The 24,532-nt window shown below is 38.0% G+C and overlaps 2 protein-coding genes across 5 annotated transcripts; one reads left to right on the top strand and one right to left on the bottom strand.

Moving 5' to 3' along the window:
• The first annotated feature begins 4,970 nt into the window (after window positions 1-4,970).
• On the top strand, window positions 4,971-15,332 carry LOC130078753 (polyadenylate-binding protein-interacting protein 2B-like). 3 transcript variants are annotated; one of them, XM_056244413.1, is made up of 5 exons: window positions 4,981-5,084; window positions 6,355-6,411; window positions 13,431-13,591; window positions 13,829-13,999; window positions 14,654-15,332. In XM_056244413.1, the coding sequence occupies exons 2-5, from the start codon at window positions 6,405-6,407 to the stop codon at window positions 14,708-14,710; spliced, it is 396 nt and encodes a 131-aa protein (XP_056100388.1). In that variant the 5' UTR covers window positions 4,981-5,084; window positions 6,355-6,404; the 3' UTR covers window positions 14,711-15,332. The 3 variants fall into 3 exon arrangements, with proteins under 3 accessions (XP_056100389.1, XP_056100388.1, XP_056100387.1); XM_056244414.1 differs by lacking the exon at window positions 6,355-6,411 and having other exon boundaries at window positions 4,971-5,084; XM_056244412.1 differs by lacking the exon at window positions 4,981-5,084 and having other exon boundaries at window positions 6,254-6,411.
• Window positions 15,333-17,964: 2,632 nt separating this feature from the next.
• Window positions 17,965-23,305, bottom strand: nagk (N-acetylglucosamine kinase). Of its 2 annotated transcripts, XM_056244402.1 has the most exons (10): window positions 23,212-23,305; window positions 22,932-23,016; window positions 22,746-22,844; window positions 22,520-22,661; window positions 22,311-22,421; window positions 20,560-20,672; window positions 20,381-20,468; window positions 20,198-20,295; window positions 18,742-18,820; window positions 17,965-18,261 (listed from the first exon to the last, which is right to left on the bottom strand). In XM_056244402.1, the coding sequence occupies exons 1-10, from the start codon at window positions 23,238-23,240 to the stop codon at window positions 18,071-18,073; spliced, it is 1,035 nt and encodes a 344-aa protein (XP_056100377.1). In that variant the 5' UTR covers window positions 23,241-23,305; the 3' UTR covers window positions 17,965-18,070. The 2 variants fall into 2 exon arrangements, with proteins under 2 accessions (XP_056100377.1, XP_056100378.1); XM_056244403.1 differs by lacking the exons at window positions 20,381-20,468; window positions 20,560-20,672.
• Between the last annotated feature and the right edge of the window lie 1,227 nt (window positions 23,306-24,532).

The raw sequence follows: 24,532 nt of genomic DNA, 5'->3' as shown, positions 1-24,532 counted from the left end.
CAAAAACGCAAATCTCTGAATACGATGCATATTAGATGTTTAGTCTATAGTGTTTCATCGCCATCTAATGGCCTGGCAGCAGAATACAGCGTTTTTAGTTGTTTTCTCGGATCCGTGTGAATGGGGATCGTTTTGACAATGGTGTCGTCTGTACACGGAAAACTCAAAGAAAAAACATCTCCGTTTTAAGCGTGTCGTTGTCGTGTAAACGGACCCTAAGTGCATCAGTTACTATGTTACACATGTGTCTTGTTAGTTGCCTTATTAAGTCCTGTGTGTGTGTGTGTGTGTGTGTGTGTGAATATATGTGTATGTGAATACATGTGTATATATATACACTCACCTAAAGGATTATTAGGAACACCTGTTCAATTTCTCATTAATGCAATTATCTAATCAACCAATCACATGGCAGTTGCTTCAATGCATTTAGGGGTGTGATCCTGGTCAAGACAATCTCCTGAACTCCAAACTGAATGTCAGAATGGGAAAGAAAGGTGATTTAAGCAATTTTGAGCGTGGCATGGTTGTTGGTGCCAGACGGGCTGGTCTGAGTATTTCACAATCTGCTCAGTTACTGGGATTTTCACGCACAACCATTTCTAGGGTTTACAAAGAATGATGTGAAAAGGGAAAAACATCCAGTATGCGGCAGTCCTGTGGGCGAAAATGCCTTGTTGATGCTAGAGGTCAGAGGAGAATGGGCCGACTGATTCAAGCTGATAGAAGAGCAACTTTGACTGAAATAACCACTCGTTACAACCGAGGTATGCAGCAAAACATTTGTGAAGCCACAACACGCACAACGTTGAGGCGGATGGGCTACAACAGCAGAAGACCCCACCGGGTACCACTCATCTCCACTACAAATAGGAAAAACAGGCTACAATTTGCAAGAGCTCACCAAAATTGGACAGTTGAAGACTGGAAAAATGTTGCCTGGTCTGATGAGTCTCGATTTCTGTTGAGACATTCAGATGGTAGAGTCAGAATTTGGCGTAAACAGAATGAGAACATGGATCCATCATGTCTTGTTACCACTGTGCAGGCTGGTGGTGGTGGTGGTGTAATGGTGTGGGGGATGTTTTCTTGGCACACTTTAGGCCCCTTAGTGCCAGTTGGGCATCGTTTGAATGCACGGCCTACCTGAGCATTGTTTCTGACCGTGTCCATCCCTTTATGGCCACCATGTACCCATCCTCTGATGGCTACTTCCAGCAGGATAATGCACCATGTCACAAAGCTCGAATCATTTAAAATTGGTTTCTTGAACATGACAATGAGTTCACTGTACTAAAATGGTCCCCCCACAGTCACCAGATCTCAACCCAACAGAGCATCTTTGGGATGTGGTGGAACGGGAGCTTCGTGCCCTGGATGTGCATCCCACAAATCTCCATCAAATGCAAAATGCTATCCGATTAATATGGGCCAACATTTCTAAAGAATGCTTTCAGCACCTTGTTGAATCAATGCCACGTAGAATTAAGGCAGTTCTGAAGGCGAAAGGGGGTCAAACACAGTATTAGTAGGTGTTCCTAATAATCCTTTAGGTGAGTGTATATGAGTCCTCATTTCTGTTGTTGATTTAAGCATTTTCAATTACTAAAGTTGAAATTGAAGTAAATTAAATAGAAATATGTTCCTGCATGTAGTTCTTCCTTATACTGTAATTTCTCAAACATACTACACTTTAAGCAAAATATACAATGTCTGCTGCCAACAGTAAAATTAGTCAATTTTAGTGGCGCTCAAGTGGTAGTTGAAATATCTCTGGGTTGTTCAAATCCCCTCACAAATACTCTTCATTCTATCCATTTCTCTTCAACAAGAAAACTTTTCATGGGTCCGTATATTTCCAGTTTTCTCATATTTAATTTGAGTTTTGAACACATTACTAATGGCATTTACCTCCCTGAGCCACCAGGCCAATCTCACAAAGGTCATTAGAAAGGCTACCAAAAAAAAAAAAAGTCCCTCTACTTTTTTTTAGCCTTTGTTTACTGACAGAGACACTCACATCTTCTCTGTTCCATATTTGACTGTTTATTCATCCCGTATCCATTCACAACTATCAGCCAACTCACTCCAGCATGTTCTGGCCAGTCTGTGTAAATACACTCTAGACCACACATTGCTTTCTTGGTCAGACAGGAAGCAACCAAGTGAGTTAAGAGGAAGTGAACAACCCCCGACTAAGTTACTCGTGCTGCACACTGAACCAGGAAGTGCTTTGGCTATGATCACGAACACACCCTAAAGCTTCCTCTTTTACACACCACCCTTCCGCTTTCAGAAGGGCTCCCCATAAGCGACAGCCTTTCTTTAGCAATCAGAATGGCAAATAGTCATTTTGTAACTTATTGCACCTGTGCTCCTCTTAAATTAATGTATAGATATGCTCCCTATCAGTTTTGCCTCTCATCTAAATGATTTTATTTATCACCAAACATGTCATATTATAAACGTGTATATTCCATGCATGTGCAAGTGCTAAGTGCACATGAATGTATGCCTTCCAGCCTTGCCTTTTCCTGTGACTGTTGTCTGTACTTGAGGAAAAGGTGGGTCCACTCCCCTGACCTCAGTCACACACATAGACACACACATTGCTATTTTCAATGAGACTCCCACTTTAACTCTATTGTAATGCTAGAATTACTAGTGGTTACTAGTGGACTACAGCCACACCATCAAAATCTACACAGCCCTGACCCATATGAGAACAAGCTGGAGGACCTTGGGAACCCAGTGTTAGGGTGGTTTTCATAAATAATGATCCTGTGATACTGTCAGGAAAGAAGTAATTGGATATATTCCCTGAGAGAAGCAGCATTTGGTGTAGGCTTATACTCTTTTATGGACTTGTGAGAGTTTAGACAACAACAACAAAATAAGTTTATTTGTGCGATGAGAAACTGAAAGGACTCTTTGTTCAAACTAAAAACCTCACTAATTGCCTACAATATCTTTTTGCAACAAATCAGCATTGAGGAGTAGCACTTTATGATTCAACAAGAGGAGCAGTTCAAGCTTCTCCCTTAACTATAGGTAGAAACAAATGACACATGGACTTTAATGGTTCAAGCAGGTCAAACAATGTCAGTACTGATGTAATAGTGAAAACTCACTGGAGATGTTGAAGATAATTGTGTCATAATCAAATTATGTTTAAGTTGTCACCAAGTCCCACTTCTAATACAAACCAAACCAAACATAAAATGCACTTGTACTAATCATGTAACAGAGTCCAGTAAGGACTGCTCAAGAGGAGTCATAGGGGCTGTTTACATGACCCCGTTTTGAACTAAAAACAAAAACTTTTTATGCGTTTTGGGCGTTCATTTACATGTAAACACCGTTTTGGGGGCTTAAAAAAGCAAACTTTTGGAAACGTGTTTCAGGACACGTTTACACGACAACGATGTACTATAAACGGTTTTAGCATACAGGCGACAACACTGTCAAAACGATCCCCGTTCACACAGATCCGTGAAACCGATTAAAAATGCTGTGTTATCCATGCCAGGCCAGTGCTTGGCAATGTCACTTTGTAAAGAAACACCACGCACCTATAGACTGAACACGTAATACGCTTACGCATGACGCCACCGTTTTCACAAATTCACGGTTTTGTAGTTTACACAGAGACAATAACAGTATACAAAAACTTGCACTTTTAGGGGGCGTTTACACGACAAAAAATGGAACTAAAAACTGAAAACCTTTTATGCGTTTTGGGCATTCATTTAAGCATACATAACAATGGCGTTTGGGGGGCCTGAAAACGCTAACTTTTGAAAACGGGTTTCAAAGTTTAGGTTTTTGAATACGATACCGTTATCATCTTCGTGTAAACTGAAAAATGAGAATTTGTGAAAACATCATGCGCATATGTATACAAGTAAAGTTAATTTAAAAACGTTTCCGTTTTTAGCACATCGTTGTCGTGTAAACGTACCCTTAGCCTAGCTAGGCATACACATGCCAACCCCACCAGAATTATGCGTTTTTAAATATCTGAACAAAAGATCTTGTGTGCTAGAACTAATGCTTTATGTTAAAAGGAAAAAAAGCTTACAACATCTTAAACAATGCTAAGATGGTTTGCTGGTCATAGAAGAATTTAGGGCACTTTTCAGCAAGTCAGGCTGGGAGACCTGCTGACCAGCCACCCAAAATCAGTCAAGTATTGACCAGGACTGTGAGAAATGTTTAAACCACCTTAGAGCAAAACAGCGTAGGCAATTTTAAGATGTTTTCCCCCCCACAGCAGGGATCTTTATACTGTTGTGTCGGAAGGATAGCTTTTACGCCACCTGCTGGACATCTAAAAAAAACTTGTACACTTGAAAACTACGAAATCTTGGTTATTGTATGCCTTGCCTACAGTTTACATAGGCTACACACACACGCGTCGGATATTTGTATTTTATGAGGACTCTTCATAGACATAAATATTTTTATACTGTACAGACGCCATAGGGCCTACTATCCCGTATCTCTCTAAACTTAACCCTTTAGGCATACAGAAAATATTCTGCGTTTTTAAATTTTTACATAAAAAAAAACACACCAGACAACGATTTCAATTATAACAAATGTTACAGGAAAAATCAACACTTCACGAAAGAAGTGACGTTACAGAAAGTTAATAAACATTCAACTGCACTGGGTTAGCCAAGTAAGGTACGTGATCTTAAAGATGATAAACTGTGCCTGATCGTTGTTGATGGTTACAAAAAGTCCACTGCGTGTCTACAATTTGCAAACAACGTTACTTATAAAATGCAGCGTTATAAAATGCAACAACATTCAAAACATCTCCAATCAATTGAAATGTGAGTGTGATCAGCTGTGGTCACGTGACTAGCACATTTGGTGATTTACGCAGCAGCACATAGAGAACACCAAGAAGACAAAGCGACACGGTTCCTCTGTCAGCTCTTTTTCAGTGTGTCCTCTTATTTTCACAAGTCAACATCCGATCAGAGACTGGCCCGCGTCCTGACTATCTTTCTGTCTACAGAAATATTTCCTCTGGTGTGTTTGATGTAGCCTAGTTGCCATCGGAGGAATTTAAAGTAAGTAGCGAATAACAGACAGTCATTAAACATTAGCCTACATCAGATAGAAATATGGGGCAGCATGAACCATATTATAAAGCATTGTTGTGTTATATTAGGCTACTCTGATTTATGGGAATTTGAATGCATAATATGACTAGCCTGGCTACTGACAGGGGACTGCCATATCTTCCTTGTTAAGATCATATCACATTTTGAAAAACAAATTAACCTGTAGACTTTTTTTTTTTGCATGCACAAACTTTTTGTTTTCCTGCACCAACTCGTTTCTTTTTAAACAATCGAATTGGTGTAACTATTCATAGTCGTGCTCTTTTTTTAAATGGACTGGAAAATTATCAAACGCTCAGTTGAATAACGATTCGTGTATTATTTTGTGTTTCTGAGAGAAAGGGAGGATGTTAAGTTAAATTGATCTTATTTGGATCAATTATGATTCCCATTAAGCCGACAACTGGAGTGTTATTGTTTAAGATTTGATATGACAGTTTGATCAACAAACGAGTTGGTCTAATAAACAACCTATTATTTTATTATCGTGCAAAACATTTAGCCTAATGAATGTTGAGAGCTAGTGTAGGCCTCTATATATTTTTAGATGCAAAAAAACAACTAGGGAATGAAATTACAAAAACTTTTATTTAAAAAAAAACACAATTGACAACGTAGTATAATAACAGGAAAAACGGCCTAATGGAACATTGTGTGGAACATGTACGCTCTACATGGCATGTCAGAAGTCACGTTATGACGTAATTATGTTAGGACGTAGCCTACAATAAAAGCTGAACTGTCTTTTTAAAACTAGTTCTTTGAAATAATCCACTCTAAAGAACCGATTCGCCTAAATGATTCTGGCTTAGGATACTGTCATTACTTTGGCATGCTTATGCCTTACTGTTTTTCCGCAACTTCACATTCACACATTCTTCTGAAAAGCAGCTTTACAGAAAAAGTTTGTAAACCAGTCAACGGTGTTTGTTTGTTTATTTAATAATAATATTTATTATTTTTCGGTGTTAAACAACCGTGTATAAAGATGGCAAATTATTAGACGATCACACAATAACAACTGCATTTTTTTTATTCAAGTTGTTGTGTTTGAGAGAGGGACACAAACACAGAGGGAGGCGGGTTGATGCATGTTTGTTTAAGCAGGAACCACATGACCGTCTTGCTCGTAATGTGTTGTGTTTCTCTAATGGCAGTCAGCCATCTCATCTCAGCGCAACTACCTTGCAAATTAAGAATTAATCATTCCGTACAGTGTTAACTCAAGATTTCCAAGAGATCTGACGGACATTACAAGCGTCAGCGATGCCAGGTACGATATTTGCACGTTTTTCGTAGCTTTCTGTAGCTTGCACTGTGTTCCTCTCGGTGTGTGTGTGTATTTGCGCGTCTCGACCTGACTTCACAGCGTCTGTGTGTCTGTCATTGACTGGACACTGTCTTAATGTCTAAAAAGCAGTTCCGACATCAAATATGGCCGTGCAAACTGAGTCTTGTTTGATTGTACGTCATTTTGGAGTGCTTACTTGTACACGTTTAACACTGCGCTATTTGCAACTCGTATTTGTTACGAAGTTCTTCTACAAACGGATAACTCGCACGTCATTTCAAGGGTTGTTGAGGCCCACTTGGACTGTCACTGCATTTCTCAACACGAGTCACGACCGTCAGTTTGTGCTAGTTTACTCTCTGCTATGAGCCATATCCTATTCAGAAATGTCATGGAGGTAGGCTATATTCGCGTTGTTGAGATCTTGTTTGTCCTCTAAATAAGTTATTCTGCCTTTCTCGGTGTAATACTGTAAAAGTGGATTACATAATTGGCTTTGAGAGTGTTTATAACGCTCGTGCATGGAACGGTGTAAGTAACGGATAACGTTAATCAATTTGTGTGGTTGTGTTTCGGCGCGTAATAAAAACTAATTGATTATTTTGGACTTTTTTTTGCCAAATATTTAATGAGTTTGTTTACTATTTTCTATTTATTCACCCGTGGCCCAATATCAGAGTGCTTGTCTAGTTTGTGTTGAAGAAGGAAAGGTTATCTGTGTGTTCAGGCTGTTGTTTTGAGATTTCTGACACTATAAACATACATGCAGAGGCGTGTTGTTGCATAAGCTCCAGGTTTTCTGCAGTCTGTCACACATGCTACACATCACTTTGTGTTTGAAGAAAATGTAACTTGTATAACTACTGCTATTATTAGCTTCTTAAATCGACCCAGTTGTCCTGACATAGCTGCTTGTCTTGTAGGGGTGAAAGAGGAATCCTCAATCTGTGACTGTGATTAATGGATGCTTTGACAAACATAGTCTTTGACAAACATAATGGATGCTTTGATAAACATAGTCTCAAACAACTAAACCAAGGTGTTATTTTGTTGACCTAATATCGCTGTATATTGTATTGGGACCATAAAAAGCCATAACACAGTCTAGTAGGATGTTGTAGACTAGTTTTATGAACTTATGTTTATGACAATGGACTATGATACATAGATGCTTGTGATTTGGTCTTGTCCTATATTTTAAAATGAGGGCAGTCAGATTCAAAAGAGTACTAACAGATTTTTTTAACATAAGCTTTGTAGCACAGTTTTGGCAGTGATGCTGACTGAGTGTTAAGAGAAAGGGGTCTTGGTGTGTGTGTAATGTGTATGAATGAATATGTGGCACTGTGAGGAAGATGCTTACCTATACATTTGGGAGTTTTTTTCTTGTCACTAGCTACGCTCGTTCACATTGCCAGTGTTTGGGATTGACAACTGCAAGTGTGAGTCTCAAAACATACTGTTTACACAGCTGCTTACAATAGCTGCTCGGGTACTGTCTGCATTTAAGTAACAGAAGTCAAGCGTATTATATTTGTAACTACTGTATCACCCGTAACTATAGTGACAGTGATCAAAGATGGCGATGTCCATAAAACTGAAAAGTCTTACGTTTGACATAAGTGTTCAGTTGAGGTATGAGTTCATCTGTCAAATCTTCATTAACAGACAACAGCTTTTATACCACAAAACTAACAGGAGCAAGATCCCGAAAAGAGTGACTGGATCTAAAACCTTGAAATGATATGGCTCCAAAATCACACATAAAAACCCGCTACACTCTGTACACGCTCATGTGCAGTGTCTCTCTTGCACTATATGACATGAAAGACAGCTAGTTCACATGGCACAGGGTTTGCATAAAATGCAGTTGTGAGTCCTGAAAATGTACAGACCGAGTTCAGTTGTAGAATGCCTTTTTCAGTTCAGTAAATAACCAAGCTGTGTGAATGCAACCATATTAGGGATTCAAATACTGGGCTTACAACCATATTCTGCTGCTTTGTGAACTGTCTCTGCTGGCTTAGTCACACTCACAAGGGGTTTGTAAAGGTGCTTTTGGAGTAATGGTTTGTTTCCACAATGTAGCATCCTAACATGGACATCATAATGGATTGATTTTGAATGCTGTACATATATCTATCTATATTATTATCCTCCTAAATAGCACTCCACAAGAGAAACTTCACTTACAATTGATTTCAATAGAGTTTGATGAAGGCAAGGCAGTGGCACAAAACGTAAAATACATAATACACACACATACTAGGTCAAATAAGTAATTTAGATTGAACTATAATTTTTTATTATGACATTTTTATTCACTTGTGGGGTTAATCCAAGCTTTGGGAAATTAAACTGATATTTGCTTTAAAAAACAAGTGTTAGCTAAATAAACAATTTTTAGTCATTGTCAAGTCAATTAAAAGCGCTTTATACAATACAGATAGTTTCAAAGCAGCTTTAGTGGTAACAGTAAAAGGATTCAATGATGATGCTGCTGCAAACAGAGTTCAATTCTGCTGTAAAGCAGCTCTAAAAAAGAAAATAGTGTTTTGCTGTTGTTCAGCTGAAGTCAGTTCAGTGTTGAGTCAGTGTCCATTTTCCTCTTCATAACTATTTCATATAGGCTTATCACTTCACTTGTACTCATATATTGGAAATGTGAGCAAGGGCCCTGTTTTCATCTGGTATGTGAGATTTCCTCATTCATTTTTATTTTATTAACTGTATAGCCTAATATATTGTAAAATATTGTGATATTTTGCGTGTATCGATTCACAGGCGCCAACATATTGCAATAAACACTGCCCGGCCAGAGTGCTTGACTCTTGCATTTTCAAAACAAGATCTTGACCAAAAATGTATGCACCTCTTGATGGAAATACCATCACAACATTTATTTCCATCAAGAGTTGCATCAAACACCAACTTTTTTTGGGGGGCCGGGGCCTACGTCGTAGGCTGTGTGTAGTGCGCGTAGCCTTCGGCGTACCCTGACGTGCACCTCTCCAAAAATGTAACAACGCGTCAATTCTACGCGTACCGCAAGCGCTGTGATTGGTCTGCTAGAACCGCTCCCCGGGTTCCACATGCTCCCTCTGCATGACGCAGAATGAAAACCAACGCGTAGTCTATAGTGTAGAGGGTCCGGCGTAGGTCCGACGCAGAAGTATAAATCAGCCTGAAGTTATTGCAGTACTCGGCATATAATAAAATATTTAGTATTGCAATAATATTGTTATCTAATATTGTAATACTCTGGTTATTCCCACACCTAACTAAGTATGTAATGCATTGAAACAGTTTGTTCTTACAAACATGTTTACTTGTGTGTAAAAACATGTAGGCTAATATTAAATTAATACAGTTAAAAACACAAACCAACACATTCTTAGCTGTGAAAGGTTATCCCATTTCTTTGGGAATTGAAATCTTGGTGGTTTCACAACTAGCAGAAGCTTTGCAATGTTGTGGCATCATTGATTCTGACACACTGACCGTTGCAAGATGGCTTGCGCTGACTCGTCTCAAGCAGTCGAATGTGGCATTTACATATACATCTATGGAGTAGACATGGCTGTCTTGAAGAGGCGACTGATTGAGGCTGCAAAATTTTGATGGATTAACCCAAAAAGTGTATTATGACATAACATGGGCTCAGCATTGCAGATGAATGTTTTGTCAGAACCCTTGTATCAGTGAAGTCGTACTCCGTTTGCGTCTCTGTTTGCTATCTATCACCTGTCAGGTGTGTGTTTAAAGCCCCCAGTCCTTCATCTTAGTAGCTCATCCTCTCATGTCATCACTCACAGATGAGCTTATTTCCTCCAGTGATGTCACTGCTATTATTAAGCCTTAAGTCTCTGATCTCTCATACACCAACGTAACACACATTAGACAGACAGCCACAAATGTTCTGTGGTTCTGCTACCTTCCTACGAACTGAATACTGCACAGTACGACATGTTGCCTACTGTCTATTCTTAAATATAGGCATTGTCACAATAAATCAAACAAACAGTATTCTACATTGTACACCTCACTATTAGTCACATGACTTAATGTATGCTGAATTCAGCAAGACACAACCACTTTTTGATCAAATGATGAGTCAAGAAAGAAATGTTAAAACAAAATCATGGCCTTTTTTTATTAATACACTGCATATGGAGGCAGCATTCAGCTTTAGGTTTCAGTCAATGCTTGTAAGCAGGTGAAATCTTGTTTTTCCCCCAACCTGCTTTTTCTTGCTGTGCTGCAACAGGTTAGACCAGGGGTGTCCAATGCTGCTCCTGCCCCATTGTCCTGCAGAGTGTATCTCCAACTCGCCTCAAAACACCTGCCTGGAAGTTTCTATGCCTAGGAAGAACTTGATGGTGCTCTAGCTGGTTCAGGCGTGTTTAATTGAAGTTGGAGGAGCTAGAGTTGCAAAATTCCAGGAATTTTCAAGGCTGGAAACTTTCCACGGGGAATAACCTGGGAATTTGCAGAATTGCAGGTTAGCCTACAGCAGGGATAGGCAACTCCGGTCCTGGAAGGCCACCGTCCAGAGTTTAGCTTCAGCCCTGATAAAAACTCACCTGATAATTCCTCAATCACGGGCCACACCCCCTGCATGCACTGTGCATTCCTCCATAACATGCACATTTGATCAAAATACAGAAAAAACAGTAATATTGTGAAATATTCCATGGTAACTTATGTTATACGGCTAGCCTGCTCCGGAGGCAGTTTGAGATCGCACACCAAAACTGGACCAATCAGCTATGAGCAAAGTGATATATGCAAAGTGACATATATCTGATGCAATAAAACCATTCCCCCTCTATCTTGCTCCCAATTAAAGCAGTTCATATAAAAAAAAAAAAACATTTAAAGTAATTGAATAAAAAGTAATTTGTCATGTGTACAAGTCACCAAGTACAATTCAAAACTTAACGTAGATATAAACACTTTATTTATTATAGGAATTATAATTATTTATAATTCATATGTTAGTTAAATAATTATAAATTGACAATTAATATTAAACTTTGCATTGAAATCAATATAAATATATGCATATAATAGAAATACCAGCTTTAATATATAAATCTTTTAAAATGACTAAGCTTACATGTTTTCTTTTGAGCTCTTTGTGAACCTATACATTATTTAAATTCAGTTGATTCACTTGCAGTCAGATATTTAATTCAGTTGTCATCTCAAACTTTCTCTGCACCAGCAGTGTTTATTCATGCCTTGTAAATGCGTTTAAATTCATGATATTTACTCATTATGATCTGTTGATCTTCAGCAGTGGTGAATTACGAGCCAATGCGCGGCTCTCTCGCGAGAAGTGAGTCAAACTGACGCTCATCGTGTTCCGTGTGATTGGCTGTTTGCCGCACGTGTCACACTTTCAGGTGCAAGCGCTCAGAGTTACTGGATAAAACGGTGAACGTTTATATGTGAGCCCGCTTATCTAAACCAGGTTTGATATATGGTTATGTCAACTACTCTGAAACGCAGTTTGTTCAGCTAGCTTCATGCCCGGGCCACAACCTTTAAAGGCTGTATGAAATAAAGGTGTTAAGATTCTTCAGTCATTTTATTATGTATCTGGTTTATTGTTCCCTCTAGTGTTTACAGCAGGCATTACTGTTGACGCCTGCAGCTGAGAAGAAACATGCATATGTTTTGAGTTACTTAGGTGTTTCTGTTTGTGCAGATTTTTTAATGCATTGTACAGGGTTTAAGACGTGCAAGAATGCAGTCTATTGGCCAAAAAAATCAGAAAAAGAAACACAACCAAATCGAAAAACTATCAGGATTTATTTGGGAATGTACACTACATATGTGTGCTGTTGTTTATTAATTTAGTTATTTTGGTGTATAATTTTGTTTATGATCTTAACAGGCCAACATGGTGAGTGTTCAGCCACGTTGTATACTTGCATCATTATGGAATGTGATCATGTGCACAATGAGTAGGTGTGGTTGTGTTGAAGTATTATGACAAGCCTTATGCAATCGTGTTTAGCATTATACTATATAAACAGCTACTCGCCTCATGCCTCCTTTCAGCAGCCCTGCACTTGCCCTACTCTTACTTTTAATTTAACAAATTATTGTAAAATATTTCTCTTAATTGTTATATTTGCCATTCAAATGTTTAGATGGATTAAAAAATACTTTTTATCCTGGAAGGACTGATTAAAAGGAGCAAAGGTGACAGTACAGACTACAAAAAAATTCAAATAAACGCTGTTCTTTTGAACTTTTTATTGACAAAAAAACTGAAATCATTTCACGCTTTCCACGAAAAATATTAAGCAGCAAAACTAGCCTATTTTCAGTATTGATAAAATACATAGAATAGAAATGTTTTTTTGAGCACCAAATCAGCATTTTAGAATTATTTCATAGTAGAATGACGTGACACTGAAGCTGGGAGTCATGGCTGCTGAAAAGTCAGCTTTGAATTTGAACATCACAGAAATAATTTTAAATAATACATTTATTTTAAAATATTTTAAGATCGAAAAGTTATTTCAAATTGTAATATTTCACAATATTACTTTTTTGATCAAATAAATTCAAGCCTTGTTGAGCGTAAGAAACTTTCAAAAATATCTTACTGAACCCAAACCTTTGAATGGTACTTTGTGTATTTAATAATACTGAATATGTATTTGGAATGCATGATATTTATGTGTCGTCCACTTTGTCTGTGTGTGCTTTTTGTGGTCAGTTCAAACACTTTGCTCTCTTAGTACACGCCAGACTTTTGCTGTATTTTTGTATATTATTTTGATGTTTGAACTTATTTGCAGAATGTTACATTTCCAGGTGGCAGTTTCAGTTTGCTTTCTTGAAACAAAGAAAGACGCATACATTTAAAATAGCTGCTAATATTGTTTGACAAAACATAATATTAATATATATATTATTTATAATGATATTGCTATCAAAATGTGTGTTGGTGCATCTATAATATGTATGTTTATCTTTTTCAGAGCCTGCAGAAATGAATGGGTCTGACGTAGCAAAGATGTCGGGCAGTGGGGTTTCAGGAAGTGAGGGAAAGGATCCAGTAGCCAATGGGCATGCAGAGAATGAGTCCAACCCTTTTGCAGAGTACATGTGGATGGAGAACGAGGAGGAATACGATCGGCAGGTCTGTACACACTTACAGCACGTTAAAAACACACTAACTCAGCAGTTGATCAGGTTGGGTTTTTCAGTATGATTGAGGTGTGTGTTAGTGTTCAGTTCATAGTTTTACATTTTTAGGAGCATTTGGTGTTCTGTGGCTCTTGAAATGCCAAATGTAAAGGCTTTACACATTATTATATTTTTTTAAATCAGCTTGGAAGTGAACTTTTAGCTTATTGTCAATTTGTTTATATCTCAGGTAGAGGAGGAATTGCTTGAGCAAGAGTTTTTGGAGCGCTGTTTCCAAGAGATGTTGGACGAGGAGGATCAGGATTGGTTCATTCCTGAGAGAGACCTCCCATCAGTCGGACAGATTCAGCAACAGCTCAACGGACTTTCTGTCAGCGACGGCAACGCAGAGGAAATCTTGGTGAGCTCACGGACATTGTATAAAATAGTCAAATAATCTTAGGAGTATAGGCTAGTACACCCAAAAAATTAATCACAAGCAGCAATTCATGCCACAAGAGTTCTGTAGGCCCCGCCCACTCCCATGAAGCACTTCAAATGACAATGTAGTCAGTCTTTCAAGAATTTTTCAAGCCATTACTCCAGTCTTCAGTGTCACATGATCCTTCAGAAATCACTCATAAGATCTTTTCATATTATTATCAATGTTGAACAATGTTTTGTGTGTGCGTCATGGGGTTGTAGTTCTTCCTTCATTAAAGCCGTACATGTACAGTATTTTTGTTTGTTTTTCAAATACTTTTTGCTTCAAATCAAAGTTTGTAATTTTGTGATTCACCAAGTAGCTGGCTGGTTTTGTTCATTGTTTATAACAAAGACTTTTTTAAATGATCCCTATGGGAGAAATGAATGGGGAAAATATTTCCGATACCAAGCCGCTGAAAAAAGTGGTCTGGCACTGTTGCACTCTATTGGGGTCCAAAACAACACTGGAAACCATTGACTTTCATTGAATGGGCAAAAAATATCTTTTACATTCCACAGTAAAAAGAAAAGAAAAAAAAAGCACTAATTTGTGAGATATATTGTAATTGATTATTCTCTTTGTCCCCAGCGAAAGAGCATCTTAAACCCTGAAGCCAAGGAGTTTGTGCCTGGGGTGAAATACTAAGGATCATCGTTCCTCCTCTCTCATGCAAACATCGGATCATATACTCAAAGACTGTTGTGCCCATGTTTTTGGATGGTCACATGAATGCACTCTTCTACACATTTTCGAAGGGGCAGGAATACAAATTTATTTTTTTGGGGGGGTGGGAGATGATTGTCTATAAGCTTTATATTTCTGTTATGTATAAACCAAGGGTATTAAGTTGAAACACGACCTCTAGGAGGTGCTGTAACTAGCTAATATCATACTCATTACCAGGCTGTTTTATGTTGTTCTACCCTTTGCTGAAAGGGCTGGTCTTGTCATTGTTTCACAGTTTGTGCCTGATCAGGTCTTTGCTTTCCCTCCCCTGTTTTTTTTGTTGTTTTGTTTTTTAATTGATATTTTGCCGCGGGAAGTTTTGATGCATCTGTTCACATTCCTGAGTTTTAAGGGGTGTGGCCGTAAATGACTGGGGGTGTGGCCGGTGGTGGACGGAGCCCTTGGTTGGATGCTGAGGAAAGGATGTTGGGGAATTCACATGAATTCAACTTTTGATTTTGAATTTAAAACGTTACACGCAGGACTGAATTTCATTTAAAAAATGGAAGGAAAAAAGGCAAATAAAGAAGAAAGGTTCGTACTCAGTTGGATCATTTCTTGTGTCTGGATGTACCAGTAAAATGTGTACTTGGTATTAATTCTCACATTTAATGTAGCATTAACATTTAATACTATCCATTTAACATATGCATATCCATGAATCGATTTACATATGTGAACTAATCTAATCAAGACTCTTCAGTAATCAGCAAGTCATGTAACATTATCCATTTATTAATTTCCAGGAGATGGTTTGGAAACATGTTTTTATTTTTTATTTTAACTGCTTTATGGAATGGAGAATACGTAATTACATTCTAAGGTTCATAAAAGTGATTTATTTGTATGTAGTGACACTAACTAGTAGGCCTAGAAACAGCATGGCATTCATCACAAATTCAAGTTTCATACTACTGAAATCTCTTTAACCCTACTTTATTTCTTTGATTTTATTCTTGTTTGGGTGATATTCAAACTTTAAAATCCAGGGAATTATAAGACGGTAATTTACAGCTATAATGAATGGTATTGAGAAATTATTGTTAGCATTAATTATATATATATTACAGCAATTACAACATCTACACTTTGAACAAGTGTCAAGATGTATCTACCATCAATTTTATTTTACTGATGTTTTAAAAGCAAAAAGACATCTGATAAAACAATGTATGGAAATGCTGACGTAGTTGACCATGAAGGGCTGACATGATTTTAATTGCAAGTTATAGATGAATAACTTGATCAAAAGAGAAGTTCTCAAAAATATCAATTCAGGCCTAGTAACAGCACATCACTACATACTTGTGAGTGACCATGACCACTTGTGTGGCCTTGTACTGATAAAATAGTGCATTTGGCTTCAAAACTCTAAATATATGTAATAATTTATGATCAAATTATTCAAGGATTGAAACCTATTGTTCACCATTTTAAACAGACAAACAAGGTCTCAAACCGTGAGATCGCCCTATTGATTATGTACACTGTTCAGATAACGGGTTACATTGTATTGGCCATGTGCGTTTGACGCCAGGCACCTTCATCAGCATAGAGGTCTACAAACTCGAACAACAGCTGAACGAGGGCAAAAGGACACAGAAGACAGTGTGAAGATCATGTATGTAAATCCTTATGAAAAGCTGTCAAGCTCAGGTTGTGTGTCAATGCACTGTCTGTGTGCTCTTATTCTGGTATTCACTGCATTACTAAAGACATTATCCTTTATTACTCTGTATATATTATGTCTAAATCCAGTTTAGTGTTGTAGTTGTTATCAACCTCGAAAGTTTTTTTGTTATATTTGTGAAAGTTCGCAGGAGACTGACGGCATGATTTACAAAGGCTACACAGCAAAATGCAAAGATCAGCACCAAAAATAGAAAGGCCAGATTAGAGTTTGCAAAAAATAAAAAGAACATTCTGTTTCGATTGTCCTTAAAAAAGATGAATCTTTTGTGTTATCAATGCACAGTACTGTGTACCATCATGCAAATCCATACACTGTCACTGTGAGACCAGATTCTAATCTAATACAAAATATTGACAAAAACGATGATACCAAAATAACACTGTTGCTGACTCATTATGTTCCCATGATCTTCCAGCACTTGTTCCATTTCATAGCCACTCATGAATGCTGAATGGTTTACTGATGCGTAAATCATGGATGTTTTGATCCGGGTTTCAACATTCATTGCTTAAATTCTTAGAAGACCAGCTCGCCTAAAATACCGTACGTCTCCAAATAAGTCTCATGACGATCAGCACGATCTTAGTGTCAGTACATCCTGTAACAAGGACAAATAGAGGCGGGTCTTTTACATCTGTCTGTATGGTCACACACAGGATGTGGTGATAAGGAAGAGGAGGGGATGTTTGGAGTTAGGAACTGATGCTGACAGTCATTTGTCTCTGAACATTACATTTACATCACATCTTTTTGGCCTAAACATAACTTGACTTTGAATATCTTAATCGGGTACACCAGCAGCTGTGGGTGAACCTCCTGAACCGAGACTAAACTATTTTGGTTGAGCTGGCATTTATGCAATCATCAGTGGAGGAAGGTCTTAGACTATTCCCTAGTGTTGGGTCCGAGTCCACCCTGTCAAGTCCAAGTCCTTAACCTCTTGAGTTTGAGTGGGAGACAATTATTAATGTCTTGTTATTTTCATTTTATGTTCTTGCTTATTTTTTCCAAAATATCAGAGTCTGTGTCAAGTTTGAGTCCAAGTCCACCCGAGTGCGTCCGAGTTCATTCATAATTGCACTTGAGTCCATGTCCGAGTCCAAGAACCCCAACTCTACTATTCCCTGTAAATAATCTTTTTTTAAACTTCAGCCAAGACAAGAAACACGTCATTGCTACACTAAATATTTAGAGTTTATATTTAAATAAAAATTATAAAGTTTTATTTTCAAATGATCTATAGCAAAAGTTTTTAATGACAACAAAAAAAGTGCTTTTGCAAATTTTTATTAACAAAATTATTCCATGGTAATATATATCTATATTTTTTGTAACCTTATTTACCAAAATTTACCAAAGATTATATTGTTAGAAATGTTCAGAAATGTATATGTGCATTTAACAGGATGCATTCAAAATGTTTGTTGATTGATAAGATATGGGTGATTGAGAAACAGCACCACCAAGAGGAAAGTCTGGAAACATTTCTATATCAGTTTTACATTTCAAAAATAGGAAGTTGTCATTTCAGATCATCAACATAAGACTGTAGTGGGATCTGTAATCTCAGGTCTGTTTGTTCCCGATCACTGATTGAAGGTGTGGCTGAAAAACACATTGGCGTTGGCAGAGTAGTCCAGCGGGAGGGTGACTCCTGCATTCTGTGCCCCCATTTTAGCGCCACCCAGAGCGGACGACTGACGTAAAGTGAGCAGGGTGTACTTACGGAAGTGACTGAAACCTTGAGCCTGAGCCTGTGAGAGGACCTGAGTGAAACCTGCAGCACAAAAACACCGCATCCACAACACAATGTTTAGTTCTTGTGAAATAGGGCTGGGCGTTTAAACTAATTTTATTTAAATTTACGATTTTGGCTTCCAACGTTTATGAAAGTGCACTGAAACATAGTTGCATTTGATTTATTTGTATTAATTGGTTTTATATTATTTATATTTATATGATATATATGATTACAATTATTACTTTTTTTTTTTCATTTAAATTATATTCAAAGTATGCATGATGTTTCCATGAAGTCAATTAGTAACTGTTACATAATCCTGATCTCAATATTGACAAAAATAAATGTGATTATGATTTTTGCCGTAATCATACAGCCCTAATGTGACTGTGGTCTTAACAAGTCTGTCTTGCAAAAAAACTTACAATATAATATTAAAAATCATACTGGTTAAAGATGTGAGATTAATTATGTGTCTGCAGGGAAGCTGAAAAGCTCTATAAATACATTACGCACCTGATTTCATTAGTTCCCAGCTGCACCACACAGACCCGACACACAGAACAGGCAGGCCAGGCTCACCAGAAAACAGATCCTGAATGAGAGACCACAGTGACAAATGTTAAGTCAAATAAACTGAGTGAGAATGGCTGTATTACTGTGGGCAGGGCCGGATTAACCATTAGGGCAACTGGGCACTTGCCCAGGGGCCCACGACATCTAAGGGGCCCTGGGCACCAGGGGCGGAGTGGCAATCGGGAGAGTCGGGAGTTTCCCCGGTGGGCTGGTAGTGTTTCGAGGCCGCGAGGGCCGGTCTGATAAAATGTATTCATTGCAAGTTCGCCATGCGCACTTGTGGCCCAAGCGAGGGGAAGAAATTTTTTTTTTAGATAACGGAGCGTGTATTTGCACTAAGTGCCTGTCTTTTTAGCAAAAAGACGCCCGTCACGGAATAGCTACAGTGGCGTAGGTCGTAGCGCGTGAAGTGCTTAAAAGCAGCTTTTGATGCGCTCGACCCGAGTTCGAATCCGCCTTTTGCCGAACTCTCTCTTCTCCCTTTTCCCAACACATATGAGATGTAAAATGTATAACCTTACCTAACATAAAGGTCTCTAGCGTTATATTTGGCCAACGAACTAAAATCGAAACCATGATATGGCTTTGTGCCTTTATAAAACAGCACAAGACTTTAAGAATAGGCATCCTGTGTGTGCTGGGTGATTTAAAGAAAAGTGCGCTCTTTGCTCACGCGATCAGCATGGTTATCTGGTGTTTTCTCCTAAATAAAAGCTCAAGGGTTTATTTCTTGCAAGTGAAGAAATTAGGACAAAAGTATTTAAATTTTCCTGTATTATAGTGTAATGTAGACTAAAATATACTTTTGAAATATTCATTTTCATTTATAGTACATTTATAGGCTATATTATGGATTTTACGTCATAGGAATAATTATATAAATCATTATTACATTATTATAATAATTGTTTGGCATCCTAAAACACCATTGATAATGTAATGTAGACTGAGACTCTCATAACTAAAAAGATGTTTGAGCCCTGGTACAAGTCAATGCTTTTTCTTTGTTCAACGAGCAGTTCATGGGTTGAAGCTCTTAATTTTGACCTCTCAAAGACCACCAGATTGATGCATTTAACCTTAAAATGTACAAAATTTTCTTGCGGGGGAGCATGCCCCCGAACCCTCCTAGAGGCACAGAGGTCCACCCAACATAGTTTTACAAAATCCTATGGGAAAGAATGACCATTTATGAACTTTAATCCAGCATAGCAACAAAGTTCCTTTTAAGTCAGTAAAACTGTAAATGCCATATTAAAATGTCCTTGGACAAAATATACATTTGGCCCTAAGGGGGGGGGGGGAGTGGGGGGGGGGGGGGGGGGGGCCTACAAGACATTGTGCCCAGGGGCCTCTGAACTCTTAATCCGGCCCTGACTGTGGGTGTTTTTTTTACCTGGTGTACTTTTGGCAGGACAGCTACAATGTGTTGCGCGAGGGCTTTTCCAGATTCCGTGAACACGTGTTGGCACAAAGCATCCCCAGCACTGCCACCTGATGCACACACAAACACAAAGAGTCAGTGTGTGGCCTGTGGCGTAATGCACACACGGCCTCACTGCATACATCAGTAGCATACCTTCAGCTAGTTTCCTACAGAACCCTGCGAAGTGTGACTTCTGAAAGTTTCTGTACAAATGAGGAAGCATTCCCATCAAATCCGACACCTGGAGGTGAACATGACAAGGAAACACCATCATTTCTATTCAAGTATCGATTTAAGCAGAAGATTAAATTAAATGAACAACAAGTCCTAACCTGGAAATATTCTTCCATGGCCTTCTTAACATAGGTGATATCATGAGGGGATGTGACAAGGTTATCTCTGGCATCAAAAACCGTTTTAACAGCCAAGTGAGAAATCCAGTATGCTAGAGGAGGATAAGGACAGAGAAAAAGAAAATGTTTAGGCCCTGTTAATATCTTATCAGATCAGAAAGGGCAGATATTGTCGTTTGGACCTGGTAGTTGGACATCAGACAGAATTAAGTATTTATGAAGTCATGTGAATGTCAGTTTTTGTTTTTTCAAAGAAATTAATACTTTTTATTCAGCAAGGACACATTTATTAAATTAAAAGTAACAGAAAAGATATTTGGAAAAAAAAAACGCTGTTCTTTTGAACTTTCTATTCATCAAAGAATCCTGGGAAAAAATTTATCATGGTTTCCACAAAAATATTAAGCATCACAATTGTTTTCAAACATTCTTGAGAACCAAATCAGCATATTAGAATGATTTCTGAAGGATCATGTGAAAATTGCTGCTATAAAATTCAGCTTTGCCATCACAGGAATAAATAACATTTTAATTACTACAGTTTTTCAGCATTGGGGAGAAGCTAACTACAAGTAGCGATGCTACTAACTTAAAGGATTAGTTCACTTCAGAATGAAAATTTCCTGATAATTGACACACCTCCACGTCATCCAAGATGTTCATGTCTTTCTTTAAGGTTTTTGAGGGTACAAACTGCATTTTGACCTTCAAACCGTTGGTTCCCATTGAAGTCCACTATATGGAAAAAAATCCTGGAATGTTTTCCTCAAAAACGTTAATGTCTTTCCGAAAGAAAGAAATGGATGACGTGGTGGTGAGGAAAATTATCAGGAAATTTTAGTTCTGAAGTGAACTAATCCTTTAACTACATTTTCAGCAGCTCAGTTGCTTTTAAACCAGTGTAGCCTTTCCAGTAGCTAACTACTTTTCCAATCAAGTTTCAGTGTAGCGTGACCAAAAGCTACATTACGTTTTGACGAACCTGCAATGTACTGAAGGAGCACAGTGTCGTCTTCGCTTTATTATGCCGCTTTATTGCACTCTATATAAAATGTCTATTTCTGACTTTATTACAATAATGGCCCGCCACAGTTTTTTAATGAACCTAAAAGATCACTAACATTCTATTTTGCGCCATTGCTTTGGCAAAGCATCTGTCAATCGAACAGAAAACAAAATCACAATAAAGCTTAGTGAGTTTATCACACAGAGCCTGATCTGATTAAATAGGTTTCAGAGTGAAGGACACTGTGTTGAACTTTTGAACAGTAGTGTATACAGATTACTTTTTCCTAGTTTGACAAATGATCAAGTCTTACCAATCTGGAAAGCCCTTGTTTTAGTATGATTACCCATTACGTGAGTAGGTAATGGTTAGCTATTGCACAGGACGAATGTGTGTCTCTGAGCTTATTTACACTACTATCCTAAAAAGTGTGCACATTTACATTATGTGGACTTGCAGGGCTCCTAAACTTCCACAGACATCTGATCAGTAAAAAAGCATGAAGCAACCTGGTGTATTTCTCCTGAATTTGGTTTAAGTGATCAGATGACAACACGTTTCAGGGACACACTGAATCCAAGCTGTCCACCTACGATAAGTTCATTGAGGTAGATGTAAATCAGATTCATTTGTAAGATAAGATAACACCTTTCCAAGATAAGACTGGGTGTTTGTGTAATATCAGTGCTGTAATGTCAATCAGTTCCTCTTTCCACATGGTTACCTGAGCCCTCGTCTCCCATCATGTGACCCCAGCCCCCACAGCCAACCTGTGTGCCATCTGGATTCACCAGCTTGCAGTTCGAACCAGTGCCTGATATCACTACTATTCCTCCTATGACAAAAGGACAGAGAGAAAGGGTTAGGAATGGGTGACAGTTGTGTCCTGAGATTCTTCGCTCCTTCTGGTTGCAAATACACTGCATATAATACCATAGTCACTGGCAGTTGCCATAGCACCAATAGCATCAGTGGTAATGAAATAACTTTGACTCAGTTTAGGGTATCTGTCCCTCATGTCGTCAATCAGCTTCTGAATAGCAGCCTTCTGCTCTCCACCACTCAAAGACATGCCCTGTCAACACACAATGTAGACAACGTCAAAGCGACCCAATGAAGTGGAATGCATTGAGGATGATTGACCGATGCATTACCTCACCAATGAACAAACTGGTGTGTCCGGGTCCAGCCCTGCCTTGATTTTAGCCCTCTGGACCATGTCGTGGATACCACTGATACATTTATCAACACCAACCAACTACAATAAAACAGAAAATGATGTAGACAGACTCAAGTACACAATAGGTGATTTCAGTCCATATTGAAGGATGTTCTCCCATCTCACCCAGTGGTTGGTACATGGTCCATCTGTCTCAGCTAGGATATGTCCCTCAGCAGAGACCAGCACTGCTTTAGAGTGTGTCCCACCACTATCAAGAAAAGTCTCTCATTCATTACTCTGAAGCTACTGTCACTTTCGTTTATTCATTCCCAAACGACTGGCAGGAAAAACACGCTAAGAGTACCGTGTTGCTTTTTAATACAAGCGTTTGTATGGTAAAATGTCATTAAAATGGATTATATTCCTTTTTATATTCATGTTTTTATTATTATTATAAACTTACCCCTCCACTCCTCCGTACACTGCGCTCATCTCGCCCGCTTCCTCTTTAGTCACATGACCGCTCACACTCAGATCAGCTGCTTCAAACGACTTTCAGTGAATAACACACGGACTTTGACAGATAGCTATTTTTTATTACCTAAATCAACATAAAACTCGATTCACACCCATTTTTATCATCTGTCTATATTTAAGTGAAGATAAGATGATTCGTTTTTCCGCATATTTTCGTTTTAGATTTTCTCCAGAACTATTTCAGTAAATGTTTATTTGTAGTAAAACAATCATAAACACATTTAAACAATGAACATAAATTAAAAATATATATTAAAAATATGAATATAAATATATATAAACATCCATGCATCACACACTCTGACCAATAGATGGCAGTGTTGAATGAATGTCCCAAGCCTCACATGACAAACAGATGTACTATGAATTAATTATTTGTCTTTTATCCACATTTGTATTATTGTTATTATTTACATTATTGACTTACAAATGCGTTCTTCAAAATGTTGATGTATACAAGAAAACAGCAACATACAGAATAGTAAACAAAAATATAATGAAACATTTTTGGTAGGCTAATTAAAATATTGCAAATGAAATTTTCGGAGTGTTGAGCAGTGATTGTGTTATTCCCCACTGCATTTGTGATTCACTCTTTGCTGACCGACATGTCTCACTGACGAATGGAGACAAAATACAATTTCATCATGAATGTGCACTTACTACCACAAGTTGATGACATGCAGTTGTGTAGGCTATTACAGAAATCTTTGAATCACAATAGCAGATTTAGTACAGTAGTATATAGATGCTGAATGCTGATCCAGTTCTCACAGGTAATGATTTTTAGACTTTTGATGTTTGCTATAAAAGCTGTAAGATATGCATCTATACCGTAACTTTAAATTCATAAAAATATCATTGCTGTAAAATTATGGCATAAGGTGCAAAATACTGATTTGTTTGTAAATGTTGAACTCGTTATTGCTTTTTCATCCCATTACACCTGCTGCCATAAATGAATCACGGTGACATGAACCAAGATAATTTGCACCAATATTTAATTTATAACAGAAAACCAAACGTTAAATGTTTGCAAGACATGTACAGTACAAGAAGGGATAAAAGAAAAACAAATCAGTTGATCTACAATATGAAAACGCATGTGTGAGCAAACCATAAGAGCCAGCCCAATGAAGGATTTATTTTCATGGTTATAATCGGTTGAATCGAGTTTTAAGGACATGGAAATGCTTAGACCAAACAGTGCATTCCTCTCTAAAAATAAAAAGTCTAATCATGTAAGT

The sequence above is a fragment of the Rhinichthys klamathensis genome, unplaced genomic scaffold (genome assembly GCF_029890125.1).
Source record: "Rhinichthys klamathensis goyatoka isolate OS25496 unplaced genomic scaffold, OSU_Roscu_1.1 h1tg000973l_1, whole genome shotgun sequence".
In the NCBI taxonomy this organism is placed as follows: Eukaryota; Metazoa; Chordata; class Actinopteri; order Cypriniformes; family Leuciscidae; genus Rhinichthys; species Rhinichthys klamathensis.
This window is presented reverse-complemented; position numbering and strand designations above follow the sequence as displayed.